General features: G+C 41.8%; 1 protein-coding gene across 1 annotated transcript; it reads left to right on the top strand.

The window, feature by feature from the left end:
• Nucleotides 1-700: 700 nt before the first annotated feature.
• LOC109476428 (low-density lipoprotein receptor-related protein 1-like) lies at nt 701-22,060 on the top strand. Its single transcript, XM_019777360.1, has 19 exons — nt 701-1,842; nt 1,960-1,992; nt 2,086-2,273; nt 3,618-3,728; nt 4,032-4,148; nt 5,332-5,448; nt 6,680-6,790; nt 7,162-7,337; nt 7,580-7,668; nt 8,117-8,228; nt 11,603-11,741; nt 12,844-13,064; nt 13,749-13,892; nt 14,736-14,874; nt 17,473-17,583; nt 18,002-18,115; nt 19,600-19,716; nt 20,622-21,014; nt 21,963-22,060. Exons 1-19 carry the CDS (start codon nt 701-703, stop codon nt 22,058-22,060), a joined length of 3,672 nt encoding a protein of 1,223 aa, XP_019632919.1.
• The last annotated feature ends 159 nt before the right edge of the window (nt 22,061-22,219 follow it).

The raw sequence follows: 22,219 nt of genomic DNA, 5'->3' as shown, positions 1-22,219 counted from the left end.
GATCATTTCGACATACAGATGTAGCAATTTTACGACCTTCCCTCGCATTCTTTGTAGTTTTCATTTATTTCATTTAGTTAGTACCAATCTGTACACAGGAACACTTAACTCCGCCATTCATTAAACAAGGTATGCAGAAAGTCGTGCACGAATACATCAGCACTCTACTGTATTATTTTGATATAGCAATTAAGAATATTAGGGCGTTCTTTTGCATTCCTGAGTTAGTACCAATCTGTCCATATGCCTTTCTTCAAACAAGGTATGCAGAAAGACGTGCACTGCTCGGATACCTGATCACTCTACTCGATTATTTTGACAAAGTAATTAAGAATTTTAGGACGTCCCCTCGCATTCCTCTGAGTTAGTACCCACCTGTGCCTAGGTATACTTTACTCTGCCTTTCGTCAAACAAGGTATGCAGAAAGCTCGTACCACAGCACTCTACTTGATCATTCTGACATAGCAATTTAGAATTTTAGAAATTTCAGCCGTCGCTTTCCTCTGAGTTAGTACCCATCTGTCCACAGGGATTTATACCCTTTTCCGCCTTTTCAAACAAGGTATGCAAAAGCCGTGCACGCAAACCTCTCTGCACTATATTTGAGTATTTTGGCCCTGTGCATCACTCTGCTAAGCTGGAAGTGGTAGTCCCAGTACACCGGGGATGAGAGCCACATTTCCCCCCGTAAAGCCGACCATGGCGACCGGCTTGATCCTTTTTATATACCTGCTGTCCATCGGCCCTGCCTCCCCCCGCATTGCCGATACAAACGAAGAGTGCTCCTCATCTGCCTTCGCTTGCAAAACGACCAACGACTGCATCGGTTTGGCAGATAGGTGTGATGGTCACACACACTGTCCAGATGGCTCGGATGAAGAGTGCACAGCTCCAGAGTGTTTGTCGCCCGATGTTTTCGGCTGTGACATTGCCGGCAGTTGCCTCTCTCTCGCTGTGGTGTGTGACGGTTATGATGATTGCGAAGATGGTTCAGACGAAGAAAATTGCACAGGTTGTCCCCTGCCCGACTCTTTTAAGTGTAGAAGTGGTGGATGTGTCTCTCAGGACTGGCAATGTGACAGTATGGAAGATTGTAACGACGGATCAGACGAGGAAAATTGCACAGGGTGTTCCCCGCCGTACGATTTCAAGTGTGAGAGCGGTGAATGTCTCCCCTACTACTGGCAATGTGACGGCCAGGGAGATTGTGACGACGGATCAGATGAGAGATGCACAGATGAGTGTCCCCTGCCCAACTATTTTAAGTGTAGCAGTGGCGGATGTGTCCCACAGGAGTGGCAATGTGACGGTTTTGCTGATTGCGGACAAGATAGTTCAGATGAGGACAACTGCAGAATGTGTGCCTTATCCAACCATTTCCAGTGTGAAAGCGGTGAATGTGTCCCCCAATACTGGCAGTGTGACGGTGAGGAAGATTGTAGCGACGGTTCCGATGAGAAAAATTGCACAGATCCTTGCTCCTTGTCCAACTATTTCAAGTGTGAAAGTGGCGGATGTATTCATCGAGACTCGCGGTGTGACGGTGATACCGATTGTGTAGACAGTTCAGATGAGGAAGATTGCATGAACTTGTGTCCCGACCCAGACGATTTTATGTGTGAGAGTGGCGAATGTGTATGGCGGTGTGACGGTGATCATGAATGTTCTGATGGTTCAGATGAGGACAATTGCACGGTGTGTTTCTTTCCCAGCCTTTTCAACTGTGAAAGTGGCGGGTGTGTCCCTCCATACTTTCGATGCAACGGTTTCGAGGAGTGTGACGATGGTTCAGATGAGGAAGATTGCATGAACATAGATTGTTATGACCCCGACGATTTTAAGTGTGAGAGTGGCGAATGCCTCGACTTAGTTCGACAATGTAACGGTGAGAAAGACTGTAAGGACAGTTCAGATGAGGAAAATTGCTGGAGCATAGTTTGTGATCGTTCAGCCTTTAGGTGCCAACGTAGTGGGTTATGCATCCCCGAAAGGTTGCTTTGTGACAGCATTAACGATTGTCCAGATAGTGAGGATGAGGAATATTGCCGGTACCATGAACAGTGCACCACAACCGACTATTCAAGTGATGTCCGGCCAGATTGGCATTGTGACGGTGTGAGTGATTGCCGCGATGGATCTGATGAGGAAAGCTGCACAGGCGAAAACTGTCCGCCGCCCAGGTTTTACTGTGGACGCGGTTCCTGCATCGATGACACCAGGCGCTGTGATGGCGTCAGTGACTGTCATGACGAGTCAGATGAGCGTGTTTGTGGTAAGCTCGCCTTCTATTCAGTTTGACATAACCGGGGACAACATATAGAACATCAGAACTTTATTACACGACAATGTGTGGCAACAACTATTAAGCACAACACTAAAACAACTAAAACTTAACATCCTAATTAGTAAAAAAGCAAGGACTAGTATATTTGATTCAGCGTTATAATCGAACATTAGAACACTACAACACTAGAACATTACAACTTTATTACACGACAATTGTACATGGTACAATGTGTGGCAACAACTATTAAACACAACACTAAAACAACTAAAACTTAACATCCTAATTAGTAAAGAAGCAAGGACTAGTACATTTGATTTAGTGTTATAATCGAGTGGCTTAAGAAATGAGATTGGGTATTTTTCTAATAACGAAGAAGTCTTTATACCTATGTTGTTTCATTATATAAGTTATTGCACATATAACAGTATATACATATAAATATAAATTACATCTTTCATATACATATATGACATATATATAATTACATCTGTCTGTACCATCGATCAACTCGGTTAGAGGAATCTGCATACATTTGTTACGCAAAACATCATAATTATGTAGAGCATTCCATAAAAATGTGAAATTCATCTTCAATTCGCTTTGAACAAAACCTTTCATCAGCGGCCGCGTTACAGTATCTGCCTGTCTCTATTTTCTATTTATGACTCCTGATTCTTAACTGACTTATCGCTTTGCGAATTTCATATTTATCTAATAGTATATTATAGAGGTATTTTATTTTATCATAGATATTTCACAATATGGTGATAAACACTCTAAGCTGTATGTTTATCACTCTCACTACTTGCTCAACAGAATTTGTTACATTCCATGTTATAGATAAACTCAACTTCATTCTAGAAGGCGATATCCTTTGCTGTCTCTTATGTACATTTTAAGTCGGCGGAAATATATATTTTAGAATGTGTAGACTCTAGAACAAGTAGCATATGTTACATACCATATTTTGATAACTTGTTTATGTATTCGTAGACTTGTATTTAGGTTGATTCTTTTATATCCGCGTGTTTGACGGTATGTTTTATCTAAGACATTATGAATGGTTATTTATTCGTGTTGTTTGAAGTATTTTTATGATCTTTTTAAACTGTCAACCTGGAGACCGGACTGTAATGAGATTCAAACCACTCAGAAAAGGAAGGACACCCCATGCCTACGAATGAAGATCAATTTCTTTGTTTCCTCTGGTTGAACATGGATGTTGTGAAATAGGTATTATGTGTGCCCTTTGTAGTTCGTTCACGCACGCCACACATGCTAATTGTGTGAACCACACATGCTAATGGTGTGAACATATCTGTTGTACAGTGTGTACCAGTGTGGAGTTCCAATGTGCACGCGGCAGCAAATGTGTGGCACCATCTGCAGTGTGCGACGGCGTCATTGACTGTGATGATGCATCGGATGAGCTGTTGTGCCGTACGTTTTATGCAAATTAATAGTATCTATAGACTATATTTTAGAATAAATCATGACCGACGTAGATGTGGTAGCGCTAAAAAAAGTCAGAATATGTCATAATGTCCCACCATAACTTACTGCAGGTTGCTTGAAACTTGCCATAATGCAAATGTCTGGAATAATGTTATAACGGTCGTTATAATATCTCATTGAGGGGTACTACATAGAAAATAAAGTGTTATTCCAGATTGATTTGTTGATCGTAATTGTGTATGGTTGGACAAAACTTACCTAAAGTAATGTGCATCTCATTTTAATTAGAAACCTGTGCAGTGAAGGGCCTGTGGCAGTGTGACAGCGGGGAATGCATCCACACAGCCTGGGTGTGTGACGGGGACAAGGACTGCTCTACTGTGGAAGACGAGGAGAACTGTCACAGTTAGTTCATTCTTAAAAGTGTTCATGTAGTAATGCATATTCCCCCTTGTATCTGAAACGTCCTCATCTTTGTGTGAAAGTTTTAAATTTGCACTGTGTACATCTAACTCTACCATCTTCTGTGGTTGGGTGACTCTAGAACTAGGATTGATTAGCTTACACGGCACAGAAGTAGGAACAAATGTCAACTTTACACAGTTCAGTGCAGACCTTCTAAATTTCAGAATAGTACAGTAAATACTGTATCTTTCAGTATAGAACTATTGAAGGAATTATAATGCATTTTAATAAATACCCTTTGCCCTTAATATTGTGTTAGTCGAGTTTTCTTTTATTTTGGTATCTTATAACGAAGCATTCTTTTTACCTAGTATTTTTTCCTCATGTAATTTATTGTTTTCAAAGATAAATTCAAATTTGTCTGTAGCTATTGATTGTCTTGAAATCTAATTAACCTGATTCGAGAAATGTGAATATCTTGTTATGTGAAGCATCATATCTAGAGCATTCATTACATAACGAAATGAAATTCACCTTCAATTTTCTTTGACCAAAAGGACAAGACATTTTATCGTTACACTGTAGTACATAATAGTATCTGCCTGTTAGTATGTTTAATTTATGACTGCTAATTTTAAAATATATGCTGGCGTGGTGAGCCACATATCATCCTCAGCCAAGAGAAAATGATGATGATGGATCCTTAGTTGTTAAACATTGAAAACAGCAGATTCCGTCGCCTCGTTTAAGCGTTTGTATAACCAGAATGTTCTCGCAACATAGTAACCGTTACTTTTTTTTGTAACATCGATATGCAAATTTCCATTACCTTCTTTATTTATTTCATTTGTTGCATTTTATTCGCTTGTTTCATATAAGTTATTAGTTTACCGTATTATTTTGAAGCACTTTACCAATATGTTATTTTTGCAATTAAGCTAATTGTACCTTTGTTTTCCTGTTTGTTATTTTAAGCTAATAAGTATATTTTGTAAATGTATCTGTCCGCAGGGAACATTGAAAAACGCCCTTGCGGCGACATGTTTACCCTGGGTAAATAAATAAAAATGAAAAAAAATGAAATGAAATGTCTCTTGAACATTGGGGTGTCGACGATGTTTTTGCTAAGATAATCGTTAAAGACAATTTATCGTTGCTTTCACGTATTCTCCGCTACTTCCAGCTCCCTGCAGTGGTCTCCAGTTGGAGTGTGACGGGAGATGTCTGCCGAAATACCGCTTGTGTGACAGGCTGGATGACTGTTCCAACGGACAAGACGAGATGAACTGTACAGCTGGAGGTGGGAGTCAGTTAACGATCATTACTGTATTTTCTATTTTTTATTTTTAATTTAATATTTAATGAGAAGACATCGTGATGGAACACTAAGGTTTTTATTTTATGCCGCCACTGATGCAGAAGACAAATACAGGGCAGGACAATATTCATGTTCACCCGAGTTGATTAAGGAAAGTCGTGTAAAGTGCCTTTCCCAAAGGTACAAGGTAGATGAGATGGCAGGTTTGAATCCATGACCTCTTGGTTTTAAGTTGAGAATTCTGCCATTACGCCACACAGCCCCAATTCACATCGTGCATGTATGCCCTTACATGCTTAGTACAGATCATGGATAAAGCAGATGTATTTGGTAATATCTTGGTGAAACTAGTTAACAGACTAATGTGAACTACCTTGTACAGTTTCATTCTCTCGCTTCCGAAGGCAGTTATATATGTATGAGCATATATTGCCTATAATAATTGTTTATCTAGTTTTATGAGGAATACGAATTTTAAAAGAGAGTATAGTTTCATGTAGGAAAATAACCTGTTTAAACCTGATCTAATGATGTTGCCCGCCATCTTCGATTTTGGCAAATGACGTCATCAAATTAGCATAAATTATGCATTTCTTATGATGAAGTTTACATAAAATTACATGAGATTACATAATATATATTAGAAACCATGTGTAACTTGACATAAAACCCATACAATTCTATTGTTGAAACTAAAAATACTAAATTTAGCAAAAAATGTCCGTCAGAAAGTTTTAATATTTATTTATTTATTTATTTCAAATGTAAGTTTTAATATCATGCACAGTCAACGAAAAAGTTACACTCATCCTCATTTTTGTCATAATTACAATATTTTAACATTTCTTAAAAAGAAAGTCTTGAAAACGTCCCACCATCTCCAAAAACCCTTAAAAGAAAGATACATGTTGTAAACGAAATATTTTTCGAAGGATCAAGCCTGTATGCATGTGGGGGGGCCCGCATGCTCTTTTTCGTAGAGCATAGACGGACCGTTCTAATTCAACGTAGATCGTAATTGGCGCATTTGCGTAGAGCGTATTCGCCATTTTGATTCCACGTTTTAATCGCAAAGTGTATTCGAGAGGCTTTTTGAATTCAGCTTAAACGTAGCCAGCTCTGAAAATTTAGCGTAGAGGGTTGTCGGGACCCCCATGCAGGCCCCATGTATAACAAACTTAACATTTTGATAAAACAACACACACACACACAGGTTGTAGTGCTGAGCAGTTTTCCTGTACAGACGGCACGTGCCTGTTAAAGTCTCAGCTGTGTGACAACCTGACGGACTGCAGTGGAGGGGAGGACGAGGAAGACTGTGAAGGTAGCGCTGTCTATGCACAAAGCGCACCATCTTTTGCACTTTAGAACACAGAAATGTTTATTGCATTTCACAGAAAAAGATACATAACACATATAGAAAAAAAAACAGCACGCACCGGCTTGTCGTATACGTCACTACGTCCTGCCGCAAATTCACAATACCAATTTTGTATTCCTGTAGTTTAGTAGCATTTTTGATTTTAGCCGAATTTTTATTTTATTCTAGTTTGGGGGGTCTTCAGAGGATGTCATCCATAAAATTAAGTCGGTGTGGCCTAATGCAGCTTTAAGATCACTGTATCAATTTTGGACACGCTTCCTAGTTTCACAGGCAGTGCACTCTAAGTCTGACTGATGACATTTTTCTCACAGATTCGACACCTCCTGGAAATCCGCTTGGTTTGACCAGTCGGTACATTCCCGATTTTTTCGTCACCGCCAGCTCCGAGTACAAGCCAGAGTTCGCCCCATTCCAGGCTCGGCACTCGCCTTTCACTACACCAGCATACTGCTGGGTACCAAGTGCTGTGGTGGACCAATGGATTCAGGTAAGTTGAGTAGGTTATATTATGTTGCAGTACCTAGCAGAACAAGAATACAAAGATCTCAGACCTTCATAAAATTACGATGCAAATCGATGCAAAATAGAGCAGGGTGACTGATCCAGATGTGATCTTCGTACCAGGGTAAAACAGATCAAAAAGGAATATTGTCGTGGCAGACTGTAGATGGAAGATTTAACATAAATAATACTCAGGTAAGTTAAGGCCTGTGACGGTTTGTGTTCGAGTTCGGGCCGTCGGGCCTGGCCGAGAGCGACCGAACACGAACGCGGTTCGGACTGTTCCACTATGGAGCGGCTCGGGGGGTGCCAGCGCCGTACAGCTACCCAGTCGTTTTTCACACTAAATATTGCTTTACTTAATCTCAGGTGTGAGTACAAGTACGTAATCGATATTATGCCTCGTACTTTGGGTTTCATTAGATCTTAAACATTTCAAAATCAGCTTTTAGCTATTTTTGACCCAAAAAGTTTAAGATTCCTACTTCTTAACCAAAATAGCCACGGACAAATTTATTCTATGAGAGGTAAGCTCTTATCCTGTGGAATATAGTGACAAAAGCTGCTGTCCTTGCCAAGGCTGGGGCATTTGAAATAAACTATGTATTTTTAAACCAAAATCTATATTTCTAACCCGAAAATTCTGCATATGACATCAAATTTCAACAGTATCTAGTACCTGTCAAACAGCACTAGCCCTCTGTGAAGTTTCGTCTCGATACGACTACGCTGGGCAAAGTTGTAAGGATGTACTAAGTGTTTTAGTGGGGGTTGCTCGAACTGGGACCTGGGCAGTTGGGTGACGTCATTTACTCTGGCCTTCAGCATGGACGGCGCTTCGTGGGAACCTTACGTGGGCAGCAGCGATAACGTTCAGGTAGGAAAAACTTTTCTTCACCGGAAATGGATTTTGAAAAGTGCGAGGACTCATGAGTAAATGTAATCCACTTAAGAATTAGGTCATCTTAAAGTGGGATCCGTACCACTAGACGAAAACCGACGTATCCGGGTCGTATACTCCCGTACACACGCCCGGAAATTCCAAATATACGGACATTTCCAGGTGTGCGCGACCCGTACACTTGGCGTGTGCGGGCCTGCACACGGCCCGGATATGAACCACTCAGGTGTCCGGGCCATGTACAGGCCTGCACACGTCTGCACACGCCACCCGTAAATCTCTGCACACACCTGGATACGTGACACGTACCTCTGAGTGTGTGTATGAAATATGCATAAATTAGCGGTAATTTTCACCTAATTATCTTCCTCATTATCAGCTCGTGTACGGGTCGTACACACCCGCACACGTCCCCCCCCCCTCCAATATGCCTTTTGTAATGTAAAGTAGCATCATAGCCGTTTATCCCCCCTTCTTGTTTGCATAATTTTGTTTTCTTTATTAATTGTACATGGTGCTTGGGCTTTGTGACTTTTTGTTTGTGTTTTGTGTGCCTCCAATATTTCCAGTGTACTTCGGCCGGTCTTTCAGCTCAGCTGAAACAAACTGTACGTCTCGTTCTTCTGTGTCTTGCCTTGACGCAGCTAGTCACGGGAGCAGATATTAGTCTCGTCTGGGCACCAGTCGTTAGAAGCCGTCCCAAGCTCTTTATTCCGCGCTGTGCAACAGCCAACAAGCCTCGCTGAGGCGGTGACCCACGGGCCGAACATCTTGTGCCACAGCACGGCCTTGAGTCGGGACACAGCGTATAGTCCGGAGGGGTGTACATCGGTCCTCTGGTCCGGTCTAATACTCTCTTGCACGCGGACTATCACTCGCCTATGCCAAAAGCCTGGTTCCCAGGATCCTGGCTAGCGGCTTTCCAAAGAACGAGGCATACTCTGACGTTCACAATCTTCCCAATCAACCTCAGCTTGGAGAGTAGTCTTGTCCCAGTTCGTCTTGCCAGTGTCCCACGGCGTTCTTGTCTTGAAAACTGCTCCAATTTACGTAGAAAGGCGCGGTACCGATATTCCTGTGTTGATGATGAGATATGACACAATCTCTCACCATGGACCCTTTTCTACCTCCATGCTCTCACTAAGTTCCTAGCGTGTTCCTTGTGTCCAGGATAGTTGTACAATGCACGCTCCACAACCAGGCATGTAACGGAAAGATTTCAAAAATAATGACCCGAGCGTTGATTGGCCCTCTTTTCAAACCCCAACAAAGAGAAATGCATGCAATTGGCTGGTCTGGTTTACAGGTCACTGCAGGAATAATGATATACAAAGAGTTGTGAAATGTCCCGCTTGTCTATTAGGCCATGTTGATTTGATTATATGGATGACATCCGCGCGCGCATGAATTTTCGGCCGTTTCCAAAAAAAAAAAAAAGTTTTCAACCATACTGTAAATCGTACAAAACAGTTGTAAAATGAGCAAAAATATACCGTAAGTTACAGAAAAATAAGTAAAAACTATACCAATGTCGTAGAATGCCAAAATCAAACAAAAAAGACGAAATTGTAAGGAAATGAACTCGAAGATTAGACTATTCGCCAAACCATATTCTGTCCCATTTGTTCAACCCTCATGACCACGTAGATTTCATAATGAAAACAACTTTTTTTTTTTTGGAAAACTTTTTTTTTATTCGCACGCGCGCATCAGTTTTGGGGCTCCCGGAGGATGTCATCCATATAATCAAATCAACATGGCCTTATGTAAAAGTTGCACGCACACTAATAAAAAACATAGGCTATAAAATAGTCTGGAATGTTATCATCAACACATAATTTGCAGTTTACCCGTGTAATGTTTTTAACTTCGTGTTCTTAAAGTATAAAAATTAAATATAACCAAGGAAGTTAAACCTCTCTTATATAAAAACAAACAAACAAGGTAAATAAGACATAGGCGCCGTCTCGTCTCTGACCATGACACCACAATACACATCTTACAACAATGTACAAGTAAACTATGCATCTTTTGCCTCTTCCAAAAAATTATTTTTACACTAAAGTGGACTGATATTTGAAAAAACACCAGAGCGGTCCCTCTCATTACCAAAGAAAACGACCATGTTTCCAAAGGTGAAATATGTCAAGGTCGAAGGTTCCCAATAGACTAGTTTGGTAAAATTCTGATCAGTAATTGTGTTGTTGTTTTTGCCCACTGTAGATTCAATATGGTGCCGGTATAATGAGGCGTTAATATATGCGGGGAGACGATGGACCACACAAAGAAATCTACTCATTGTTCATAGCAAGGGTTATAGTTACAAATTTATACAGGGATACACTTAGACCCCATTCATACCAAGGACGTTATATCATAACCTAGTTGAAGCTCCGTGTTCATATAAAATCCTTGTTCATACCAAGCTTTATATATCCTTCTAGATTCTTTAGCAGAGTTTATATAAGCCTGGCATGGCCCAAAAGTCAACCAGACTCTGGCGAGGGCGAGTTTATAGCAGACATCGGCCCCCAAACAACATTTATTCTATTCACCAACTTTTAATGTAACGCTGATTTCCTCTACCATCCAATCTAGATGTCTTTGTGTTGCGTTGCCTGTTACCTACAACGTTTTTAGGTAGTAATTCGGTTCATGGAACGAACTCATGTTTAGATAGATTTCGGGAGTGAAAATAATATTGTTTTCTAACCAGCATTTTGCCCGTTCTTCTTACCGGCTTTGAAAACACATGTGCACCTATCAATTTACGCATTTGCGAAACGATCTACATGTATGGTGACCCCTTATTGTTTGGCAGTACTTGCGATGTGTGACGTGTGCAGGCCCGTATATTCCCGTACACACGACTAATTACCAGGTGTCCGGGCGTGTCCGGAGGAATCACAGACCCGCACACGCCGTGGCCGACATTTCCTGCACACACCCGGACACACCCGGGCACGCCAAGTTTCACGGGACATGTACAGGTCCGGAAACGTCCGGATATTCGAATTTTTGAGCAGTGTACCTAGTTGATATTGCACTTTTTATGTGATGAATATCAGTGAGAAGTTGATATATCCAATTTTAAGATCTCTAGCAGCTCATGATTTGCATTGCATTTACATTGGAGCAAATTCAGCAGGTGGCTTAACCACATCCCACGTGCCAGAATTGGCATTTTACCTCCGCACAAATGGATTGTTCATCATCACACATGGCCAAATGTAAAGTATTCCAACAGTCTATATACCTCCGTACAGCAATTGAATCTTCCAACGCCTTCTGCAAATGTCAGACTTCGTGGTGTGGTGAAGCCTTAAAAAGCTGCTTATTTTATCACACAGGTTTTCCGAGGAAACCGAGACCGGTACAACAGAGTTAGCCGTCCTCTCTCAGCTCCCGTGACGTCACGCTACATCCGTCTGTACCCGACAGGCTATGCGGGCTGGGTTGCCATGGTGATGGAGGTGTACGTCACAAACGGTTAGTCTGCTCTAATATCAGGCCCCGTTCGTTTTCACACCAATACACTCTAAGTGATTTCGGTCTACCAAAGGTGGATTCAAGTGGTTCCATCTCAGGCATCTGTGTGCCCCAACTCGCATTGAAAATACCTCGATCCAAAACTTACATAGGTAGTTTCGAGCTGGTTTCTCCGGATCGCAATTTGCGTCTGAACGCAATGTGATTCCAATGTGACTCCATTTCTACAGATGTGAGGAATAGGAGTTACCCGAATTGCGGTTCAGGCGGTTTCGTGTGAACAAGGCCTTAGTTTCTAGCGGACTCAAAATACTCAGTGGTCTTTTTTTTTCACTGCTTTAAAGGACAAAAATATAATAATTTCAGTTTTTGGGCTTTTAACCCAAAAAATGTTTGCTAAAGCAGTGCACTAGTTTTTACCAGTTTTACCAGTCCCACACACATCAGGGCGGTGTTTTACCCAAATTGATGTTCACTGCTGACGCATGCCTACAGACCGATCTCGATGCCCCGCGAACATCCGTCATAACATCGAAATGTACATATTTGAAGGACGTGCAATCACACTGTCATTGGTCAAACCGCTAATTGCCCTTCTCTCATCTGTTGAACTTCGAATTGTAATGGGAATTTGGGATCGGTCTATTCCACCAGAAGACCGGTAGGTTGTCCACTTAATCTAATTTAATTGGCTATTACATCACTATTCTGTTGACGCTAGTAGAGAATCTTCATCAAAAAGAAAATGAAAGGCAGGAGCAGCCAGAGGATCAATACCCAAGAGAGAATTTTGTAGGCTTCTGTCTCCATGTCAGTAATTCTATAATGACATCATCCTATTGCCCAGCTAATTTTTTCTGGTATTCCGGTATTTTCTAGTATCTTAATACGTGGTGACGGCTGAAATCATTCAGCTTGTACATACAACAACACTTGGGACAAAAACAATACTCATTTTCACCTGAGCGAAGTGAGAAAAGTCGTGTAAAGGGTCTTTCCCAACGACACAAACCGGGATCTCTTGGTTCCGAGTCGAGCACTCTTCTGTTACGCCACAAAGCCCCACTTATTATAGCTAATTACATCCTGCTGCTCTTTTCAGACGAAAACACGTGGTTGCAGCAGGACCAGTACGTCCCGTTGGGAGTCGGAATTGATCCCGACGATCCTGCTGCAGTTCCGAAGGTTCCCGACCTCGACATGAGCGCGTCATCACGAGCAGAAGACATCTACCCGTGGCAGGCACGTCTGAACAGCGGAAAGGGGCAGCAGCGGGGGGCATACTGGTCTCCGGCTCAGACCGACACAGACCAGTGGCTGCAGGTACGTTTTTATGGCCTCACCACACCAGGACACCAGAAGGCGTTGAGAGATTGCTGCCCGGGGTATAGACTATTTTTTGTAGTCCCATGAAACAAACATTGATACTTGAGTCGTTTTTGAAGAATTAATAGATAGAAAACAATTGTACATTCATACCCGTACTGGATTCGCTACGGGTCACAAACAGAGAAAAACCATATAAATGGAAAGGTTACATTAAAAAAAATACCAGTGTTTTTGATTATTATATAAATTCGGCTTCCTGTCGCTTCGTTGTGATGAAGAACGGTTAAAAACGGAAAATTGAAGAAAATTAAACTGTTCTCCAACTTAAAAAAATCACCAGGAATTTTTATTAGCTTTATGACTGAAGTGAGGTGGACAGGTGACTTTTAGCTATACGTGACGTCAGTACTGCTTAAATGTTCGTCGGAAGTCGATACCGTCCCCCTGGTAAGTTATTTTCGTTCTTTTTCAGTTGGAGAACAGTTTAATTTTATTCATGTATATTTTACCAACTTAGATATATTATCATGTCAATATTTGTAAGATCAGAGGTTTGTCTAAGCTCATTAGAAATGCGACTTTGTCTGTATTACTTTGGATATGGTGAGGAGAAACATACTACATGTCATTGATGGAATGGAAAAAAAAAAACAATTGGCGTTCTCTTCCACATCCCAGATTAAGCACGACAGAGTGTACAGAGTTGCAGGTGTGATCACCCAGGGGGCCTACAACCTGGACTACTGGGTGACGTCATACAAGCTGGCGTTCTCTGTCAATGGGCAGTGGACAACATACAGCACCTGGGACGGTCAAGAAATGGTCAGTTCAACAATACATTTTGTTTGTTTGTTTGTTTGTTTTGCATAGGCGTGACACACCTGTTTTGTACATGTAAGTACCGGACTGTAATATTTGAACCACTCACACCGGGAAGGACCCCTACTCTTTTTTATAAGTGCGGTGGGTTCTTTTAACGTGCGTACGGTGTGGCTCACACCCAAACACAGGGCCTCCATTTAACGTCCTATCCGAGGGACGTCCCTAACCGAAGCTAGGTACTCATTTCAACCTGAGTGAAGTGAGGAAAGTCTTTTCCAAGGGCACAAGATCGGTGACATGGGTAAGACATTCTAGTCCTGATCAGAACACGCTATCGCTACGCCACACGACTCCACATTGTGAAATCAGACAAGCTGGCTTCATAATATCGACGTTTTGAACACACCTCCTTTAAACGTACCCAAAATTTCAGGGCAGTAAGACTGGATTTGCCCTGACAATTTTCTCGTCATCTTTAATGTACTTAGTTGACTCTCATAGCACACTGATATCTGCGATGCAAAAAATGCACTGTAGCAGAATAATTTGTTGGTTGTTTAGTATTATAGACTGCTTCTAGCTAGTTATTGGTGTTACCATAAAACGCCTTCTCACGTAACTTTTTCTAGGGCTAGTTCACTGGGGTATAAAATAATGACGAAAATGTAACAGAATCCAACGGATTTTCCTCATTTGGAATATTTTTTTTTTCTTTTACCACCCTTAAATTGCATCTGTACCTTGAATGTACGTTCCAGTGCTGCCCTCAGTCTGTTTTATGTTACATGAATGATGTCCTCACCATCAGGTGCACAATACAATACTAGTATTTTGTTGTTTCAGGTGTTCGAAGGGAACAATGACAGCCACCGCTATGCCCGAAACCTGTTGGACAACCCAGCTTTTGCCCTCTACACTCGCTTCTACCCACTTACCTTCCACAATAGAACAGCACTTAGGGTCGAGCTTCTCGTCATAGATGGTAAGAAGCCTGATATATGTGTGTGTTTTGCTTTAAGAATGCGCTGTTAAGTGCTTCTTCAAAGTCTTGCTGACGTCTTGCTGAGGAGCCAAATGGTACAGTATTGTGTGCAATTTTCAAGAATTCTAGGAATTGTATAGCCCTTTTGCCCACAGGCATGGAATGTCCACAGGAATGTCTCCCAGCTCTGTTGACATGCCAGCATTCCTGGAAACCCTTCGGAGATCCTGTCTGCCGCATGCCCTCACTCACTATACACTCAGGGGAGGGGAGGCCGAGGGTACAAGGCTTCCTCAAAATCATCAAATCATGGCAGTGCCATGCAAACAATAATCCTAACAGCAACCACCGTCGACATGGCAATGTATGTTTTCATTGCCAGTCTTATTTTAATTAGTAGAGACTTACCTTCGGTCGTTGTTTGTATTGGGCATATCTGACAAAAATGATATCCACGTTGCTATCGTAGCTGCACTAATTACTACAATTATTTTCCTTACAAGGTTCGGGGTGTGCATCGCACGATGTCTTCTGTAACGGCACATGTCGAGCAAGGGGAAGTTTTTGTCCGGTTTTTGACGGATGCGTGCCCTGGCTCTATAACTATGGCGAGAAGTAATGCAATCACTTCTTTACTTTCTTTACACACACACACACACACACACACACGCAGGCACACACACACACACACACGCACACACACACACTCACACACACACACACACACACACACACATATGGCGTATTAGAATAGCTTTTACGTAAATTATCGTTCAGAAAGTACAATATTATAAGCTAGGAGAATTATACATTAATGCATTGCTTGAGTTCTAACTGCTAGTAGGTAAATTAACAAGTAAACGCACCCCAAAACGCCGTTTCTTTTTTTTTCGGCAACACATATACTATAAAACAGAAGACTTACGAATTGTATTGAACACTAAATGTTTTGGTTTTATTTTTACACAACCGATACAGTTTGTCACTAGATACTTTCGTCAGAGCTTATGTAATACAAAAACGTGTTTTTGTATTCCGTTTCTATCCTATGTTTGGGATTGAGTTCTAGTTGCAAAAGCGCCACCTACATCAACTACATATTATACATATCGGCGAGAAGCAGAACTCCAGTCAGAAGCTCTGATAAAGTTGTCTGATAGACATACTGTATCGGTTGTACGAAAAGAAAACCCTAATATCCTACCAATAAATGAAACTATTTTCGGATGTTTTGCAGACCAATTTGCGAAGACGTGCTCAATGGAGAGTGTGGACTGGATTTGACCATGAAGTTGGAGCATTTGGGATGTCTAGGTTGGTTTGTTCACCTCCTATCACTAATGTCAGCTCTGTACATTGAAATTCGCTTATGTTAGCCTCCTTCACAGTCTTGTTGGGCGTCGGCGTTATTTTTTCTCTGAGAGACGCGAGTAATATGCGGCCGCGAGGGACGATTTGCTGCCGAGGGAGTTTTTGCCCTCGGCAGCAAATCGTCCCTCGCGGCCGCATATTACTCGCGTCGCTCAGAGAAAAAATAACGCCGACGCCCAACAAGACTGCGAAGGAGGCTACTCTTATGTAGTGTCTGGGGCTTACAAGTAAATGTCTGGTATCAGAAATAATTGGTCAACGCAATCTAATACAACATGACACACAGTATTGGACAGACAGTTTTGTTCGAAGATTAACATTTCAACCTGCCACAATCAAAGTATTTGGCTGTATACAGTAAAAAAGAAGTAACCATATCATAAGCTGTAAATTTCAACATTGTTGTCAGAAACTTTCGACTTTGCAACACCAATCATATAAGTTTTAATAATTTAATATGTCATGATAGAGACTCTTATCAAGTGGCAATTCTACCAGTAGAGATTTGCTTTGATTTGATTTGATTTATCAAACTGTATAAACAAATATACAGCCAGGACCACCTAATCCCGATTGAACTCTCTGCTCGTAGTATCAACCATTCATGTTCATATTATACATGTACATCGTTAGGTACTTGGGTTTTATGGCAAGCACAGGCTATTCAAATGATATAAGTACACTAATGTTGTTGGATGTTAAACTTGTAGGTATGTTGGCACTGTTAGGTAATAGACCCCATCCACTATGCCGGTGGAAAAGCCGATTTCTACGAAATATTTGAGTCTCTAACTCACTCACTCACTCAGTCACTCACTCACTCTCACTTACTCTCTCACTCACCCACACTCACTCACTATTACACACTCTCACTTATTCACTCTTTTACTCACTCTCTCACACTCACTCATCACTCTCACTTATTGACACTCGCACACACACATACTCTTTTGCTCACTCACTCACTCACTCACACTCACTCACTCACACACACACACATACTCTTTTTCACTCACTCACTCACTCACTCACTCACTCACTCACTCACTCACTCACTCACTCACTCACTCACTCACTCACTCACTCACTCACTCACTCACTCACTCACTCACTTAGCCCATAGCCACTGGCCGTAGAAGCAGTTTGGTTGTCCACAAATAGTTTTCTCCTCTGGCGGTGTCTAGTATGACATATTTACAAAAGTGTTGTTACTTCTTTGCCTTGCAGAAATCGATAGCCAGTTCAGTACGTGTGGAGATGGCGACGTTTACCACAACAGCCTGGCTTGTGATGGGACAAAAGACTGCTCAACAGGGGAGGACGAGGAAAACTGTGACGGTAAGACTTCTCCGGGCTCATTTGGGCTCATTTGAAAATCACACAACAGTTTGAAAGAGATGCTCCCTGTCTGCTGTTGTAAAACTCTTCTGGCGTCCTTTCTTGTAACGTACTTATATCGTAATAGAGCAAATGTGATGTCGCTGACGGAAACTTTTCGTAGGCTGGTTCCTGCTATTTATCGGTGTTATGAAAAAGGGACTCCTTGTAGCATGTTTTTTTTGGGGGGCTATTTACAGCAATTTAAGTATGAAATGCTGACGAAAATGTGTTAAGGGATGGCAGTAAATTTCAATATCAGACAGATTTCCTTATCCAGAATATACTTTGTATTGCCACTCTTAAATTTCAAAAGGTGCCTTTAATAGCGATGTTCTGATAAGAGGGACTCACATTTTGCACTATGTTTTTCATGAAGAATGTGCCATGGAATGCCTGGCTGATTTAGGCGACGCCTGCATCCCGAGTGAATGGATCTGTGATGAACTTGTTGACTGTGTGGACGGCGCAGACGAGAAGGGCTGTGTGGAAGGTAGGTCTTCTTTTTTCTTCTTTCATTTGAGGCAGCCGCCTTCAACTAGCTGAAGATTCTGATTCTGAAGATTGTGGCTAGTACGAAATGAGGTTCGCCAGGCCTCCATCCGGGTGATTTGTAGTGAATCACTAACTCCCAGACAGTTAGTTGTGTACCATCGCACACCAGGGCAGGCCCCTACTCTTTTCCGAAAAGTGTGGTGGTTTTTTTTACGTGCGCGGGGTATGGCTCTCCCTAAAACACGCGACCTCCATTTAACGTCCTATCCGAGGGACGTCCCTAACCGAGGCTAGGTACTAATTTACACCTGAGTGACGTGAGGAAAGTCGTGTAAAGTGCCTTTCCTAAGGGCACAAGGTCGGTGACATGGGTGGGGATCGAACCCAGGACCTCTAGTCCCGAAAGCGCTACCGCTGCGCCACACGGCCCCACTAATGGTGTCGCACAGTTTGCAAATACCTTACCTTAGACCTTACTTCCTCCTGTGCCTGTCAACAGCTACTATCTCTGCTTTCTCCCAGGGGATGTTTGCTCTTCTCAGATCTCCTTTGAAGGTCCTCCTCCATTTGTATTCTGGCCTCCCCCTCTTCCTTAACCATTATGGGGGACCCAGGTCATCGCTGGATTAGATTGCCTTTTTCTAGGTAGACGGAGAATCTGACCTTCCAACTGCATTCTCTTCTCTGTTATGATGGTGCTCAGAGGTTTTGACTTTGCCCTGTTTAGTATCTCTTCCTTTGTTATTCCTGCCACATCATTTTCAGTATTATTCTCCTCAGGTTTCTCTGGTGGGAGGCGTCTAGCTTTCTGGATACTTTAGTTATACATTTACAGGTTTTGCTGGCGTAAAGTGTAGTGGGTGGGACAATGCTCTTGTACAGTCTAAGCTTTGTGCTAAGGTTAATGGTGGTTGCTGAACAGGTGGCAAAGAGAAGGGAATTAAAAAGGGTATAACAATCATGACTTACCCAATGGACAGATTGCGGATTGTGTCTTCGTATGCGCTACACGTAATGGTGGATTTTCAAGTGGTAGTAAATGCAATTAAAGTCTGGTAATGTTTACCTTGTAAATGGTATTGGCCAATCGTTTTAAATAAAAGTTAGAACCGACAATTTCATGTCTTTCCATTGTTAAGTATGTGTGTTTAGTCTTTTTTAAAGATAAGTACTGTTTACAAAGTAAACATTGCCACACTCTAGTTTTGACTAAAATTTACTTTACTTTTTTTAAATTTACTTTTCGTCTGGTGATAAGATCTGGATACATGTGCCCTCTTTTAAGTAATTTGGATTTAATTACTAGTATTTAAATTTGCTTACATTTTTTAAACTAGGCCATATAGAAGTAGAATGATATCTACATGTATTTTCCAACAACGATTCAACCGTTTATCTACCTGTAAATCCCTAATGTTTTTATAACTCCAGGGCTTTCCCCTTTTGTCATTCTTTAACTATACGGTGTACTCTCCATAACAGGAGTACCTAAACACTGCTTTTTCACCTGCGGTAATAACGTCACCTGTCTGCCGACAAGTCAGCTGGGGGACGGGCGTCAGGACTGTGCTAACCGCGAGGACGAAAGTCCCAATGACAGTAAGTCGAATGCGTATTATTAGTTGTGGAAATGAGACGTAGTCTTTCAGCCCATGTCGCTTATAGCCAAGTATGGCCTTCCGATCAATAGCCAGACTCTTCCCAACGATCATGTATAGAAGTTGATCAAGTCGGAAGCAAGGTTTGTTGGTGTTCAGCTACGTTGTTTGTAGTTTGACTGCACCAGACGCACGTGTCAAGACCAAATGTTTAAAACATTCGGGTGTGGACGGGGTAATTGACCATGTTTGGATGGTGGTTAAATTCGGGGTTTGTAGAAAGGAATGACTCAAATTTATCTCAAATTCGATTTGCTTCCTAAGAAGGATGGACATGACCTAAATTTGGTCAGGCTGCTCCCGTATTTGGGGGAAGGTTCTAAGAACTAGGGTTGTTTATGAATGGTTTAGTGCATTGTAAATTGTTGTAACTGTTGGGTTTGCATTATATTACGCTAGTGTGGTTATTAGTCGTGTTTTATTGCAAAATCCTGTCTTATTTCTGACTCAGTATATGTTCGTGTTATTTAATGTATGTAATGGTACTGCTTACCAATATTTTTTTTTAAATTTAATTCCAACGTGTAATCACAAGACATGGTACGGAAACATTCAGGTCTTTTCAGCTTATATTAATGCCGCAACCAACACTGGACAAAACAATACTCATTTTCACCTGAATGAAGTGAAGAAAGTCGTGTTAAGTGCCTTTCCCAAGGAAACAAGCCTGTCAGGACTCAAGCCCGGGACCTCTTGGTTCCGAGTCGAGCACTCTGCCGTTACGCCACACGACCAATAATGTTTTATTCGAAATAAAGGGATTCGAATTAAACCACCTTGTTCTTACCTATTGCATCTTGTTCTGGTCGTGTATGTATTTAAATGACTACAAGTCTGTTTCTACAGTTGAAGAGTCACTGGGACATAAGTGGGGCTCCTGCAGCCACAACTGCACGTCTGTCTACGGTAACGCGTCATGCGTTCCTGACGCGTTCGTCTGTGACGGTGACGCGGACTGTTTGGAGAAGGAGGACGAGCAGGGGTGTGATCGTGAGGATTTCATCCGTAAGGCAGAAGACTGTCGGACGTTCTACTGCAGCCTGCCCGGCTCTGCCGACCTTTACTGTGTGCATGGCCATCTGATCTGTGACGGACACCCGGACTGTGCGGCAGGGGAGGACGAGCAGGGGTGCGGCGGTAACGTACCGGGCGGTATGCCCTCTCAAGCCGGTAAAACGGGGAGCACCGAACCGACCACAGAACCGACAAGTAGTCAAGGAGCGTTCCAAGATCACACAGGTATATTTAAGTCAATGGTTTCTCTCGCGATATCAGTAACCTCACCTCACCTCAACAGTCAAGTTACTGCCGTCGGGGCAACAAGACGGGTCAACAATGTCAATGTCAATGCTCTTCCATCCTTGGCGTTTCTCCGCTAAACTTGTTAGTTGGCTTGGGAGAAGGGGGTTTCAAGGCTGCATTATGTAGCATAAGAAATATATCCTGGTCATATCTATAGAAACTAATTTAAATCCACCCCACCTATACCGGTTCTTTTTTTATGGCAGATTTTAACGGACAGAATGCATGACCAGTGCAATACTGTCAAGCAGCTACGAAACTAATAATAATAAGTCTGTAATAATAATATATTTGTAGATTTCTTAAGATTTTCATATAAAATTTAAAACAGACGATGGCCTTCAGATCCCCAATCCCCGATGTTTCATGTTTTGTCCTGCTCTACCGGGAAAAATATGTACACTGTATCCACTCTCGTAAAACAAGTCACTTTCTTTCGTTCACGCTATTGAAAACTGCATCATCTGGTTATATTGGTAGCATGATCTCTCTTTCGAAGGCCGAATTTTTTATTTATTTTTTTTGAAACCATTTGGGGCATATTTAAAACTGTTACTGTTCATTGAATATGGAGTGTTTTTTTTCGGCCAATGATTCGGTGACCGTCTGTCGCCTTCCTCAGGGCAAATCTGACTGGTCCACATTGAACAGCACATACAGGTGTCACTGGTGTAGATGCATTCCCAAACGCAATGTATTTACATGGGATCATTTACAGGGTACAGTATCTACATTACCCTGAGGAAGGTGACAGACGGTGACTGAAACGTCGACCGAATAAAACACTTGGTTGTGTAAAAAGAATCTCTTTATTTAGTGACTTACCAAGATGATGTAACTATTCTTGCATGTTTCTATTATTATTTTGTTAATTTTGTGTTGCAGAGCTCCATGCAGGAAGCTGTGGACCCAGGGACCAGGCTATTGTTTGGATGACAGCCGCTTTACTAGGCGGTCATCTTCTGTATCGCATGGCTGTCTAATGCTCAAACTACCGTAGTTTTTTTGCGACAAATTATGTCGTATGGGGTCAAAACTGACCTCATAATGTTTTGCACGAATTTAATGTTTTGTAACTCTTTTTTGTGATTTTTTAAGTATGTATAGTGTCATTAATCTATAAGATATAGTTTGACATGATA

Source organism: Branchiostoma belcheri, unplaced genomic scaffold (genome assembly GCF_001625305.1).
Source record: "Branchiostoma belcheri isolate BF01 breed outbred unplaced genomic scaffold, Haploidv18h27 scaffold376, whole genome shotgun sequence".
Taxonomy (NCBI): Eukaryota; Metazoa; Chordata; class Leptocardii; order Amphioxiformes; family Branchiostomatidae; genus Branchiostoma; species Branchiostoma belcheri.
This window is presented reverse-complemented; position numbering and strand designations above follow the sequence as displayed.

Excerpts from the sequence above, each read along its gene's own strand:
- LOC109476428 (XM_019777360.1), top strand. The coding sequence starts at position 701 with ATGGCGACCGGCTTGATCCTTTTTATATACCTGCTGTCCATCGGCCCT. Across the intron at positions 3,729-4,031 it reads ATCGGATGAGCTGTTGTGCC|AAACCTGTGCAGTGAAGGGC; the intron begins GTACGTTTTATG and ends CATTTTAATTAG. Across the intron at positions 5,449-6,679 it reads GATGAACTGTACAGCTGGAG|GTTGTAGTGCTGAGCAGTTT; the intron begins GTGGGAGTCAGT and ends ACACACACACAG.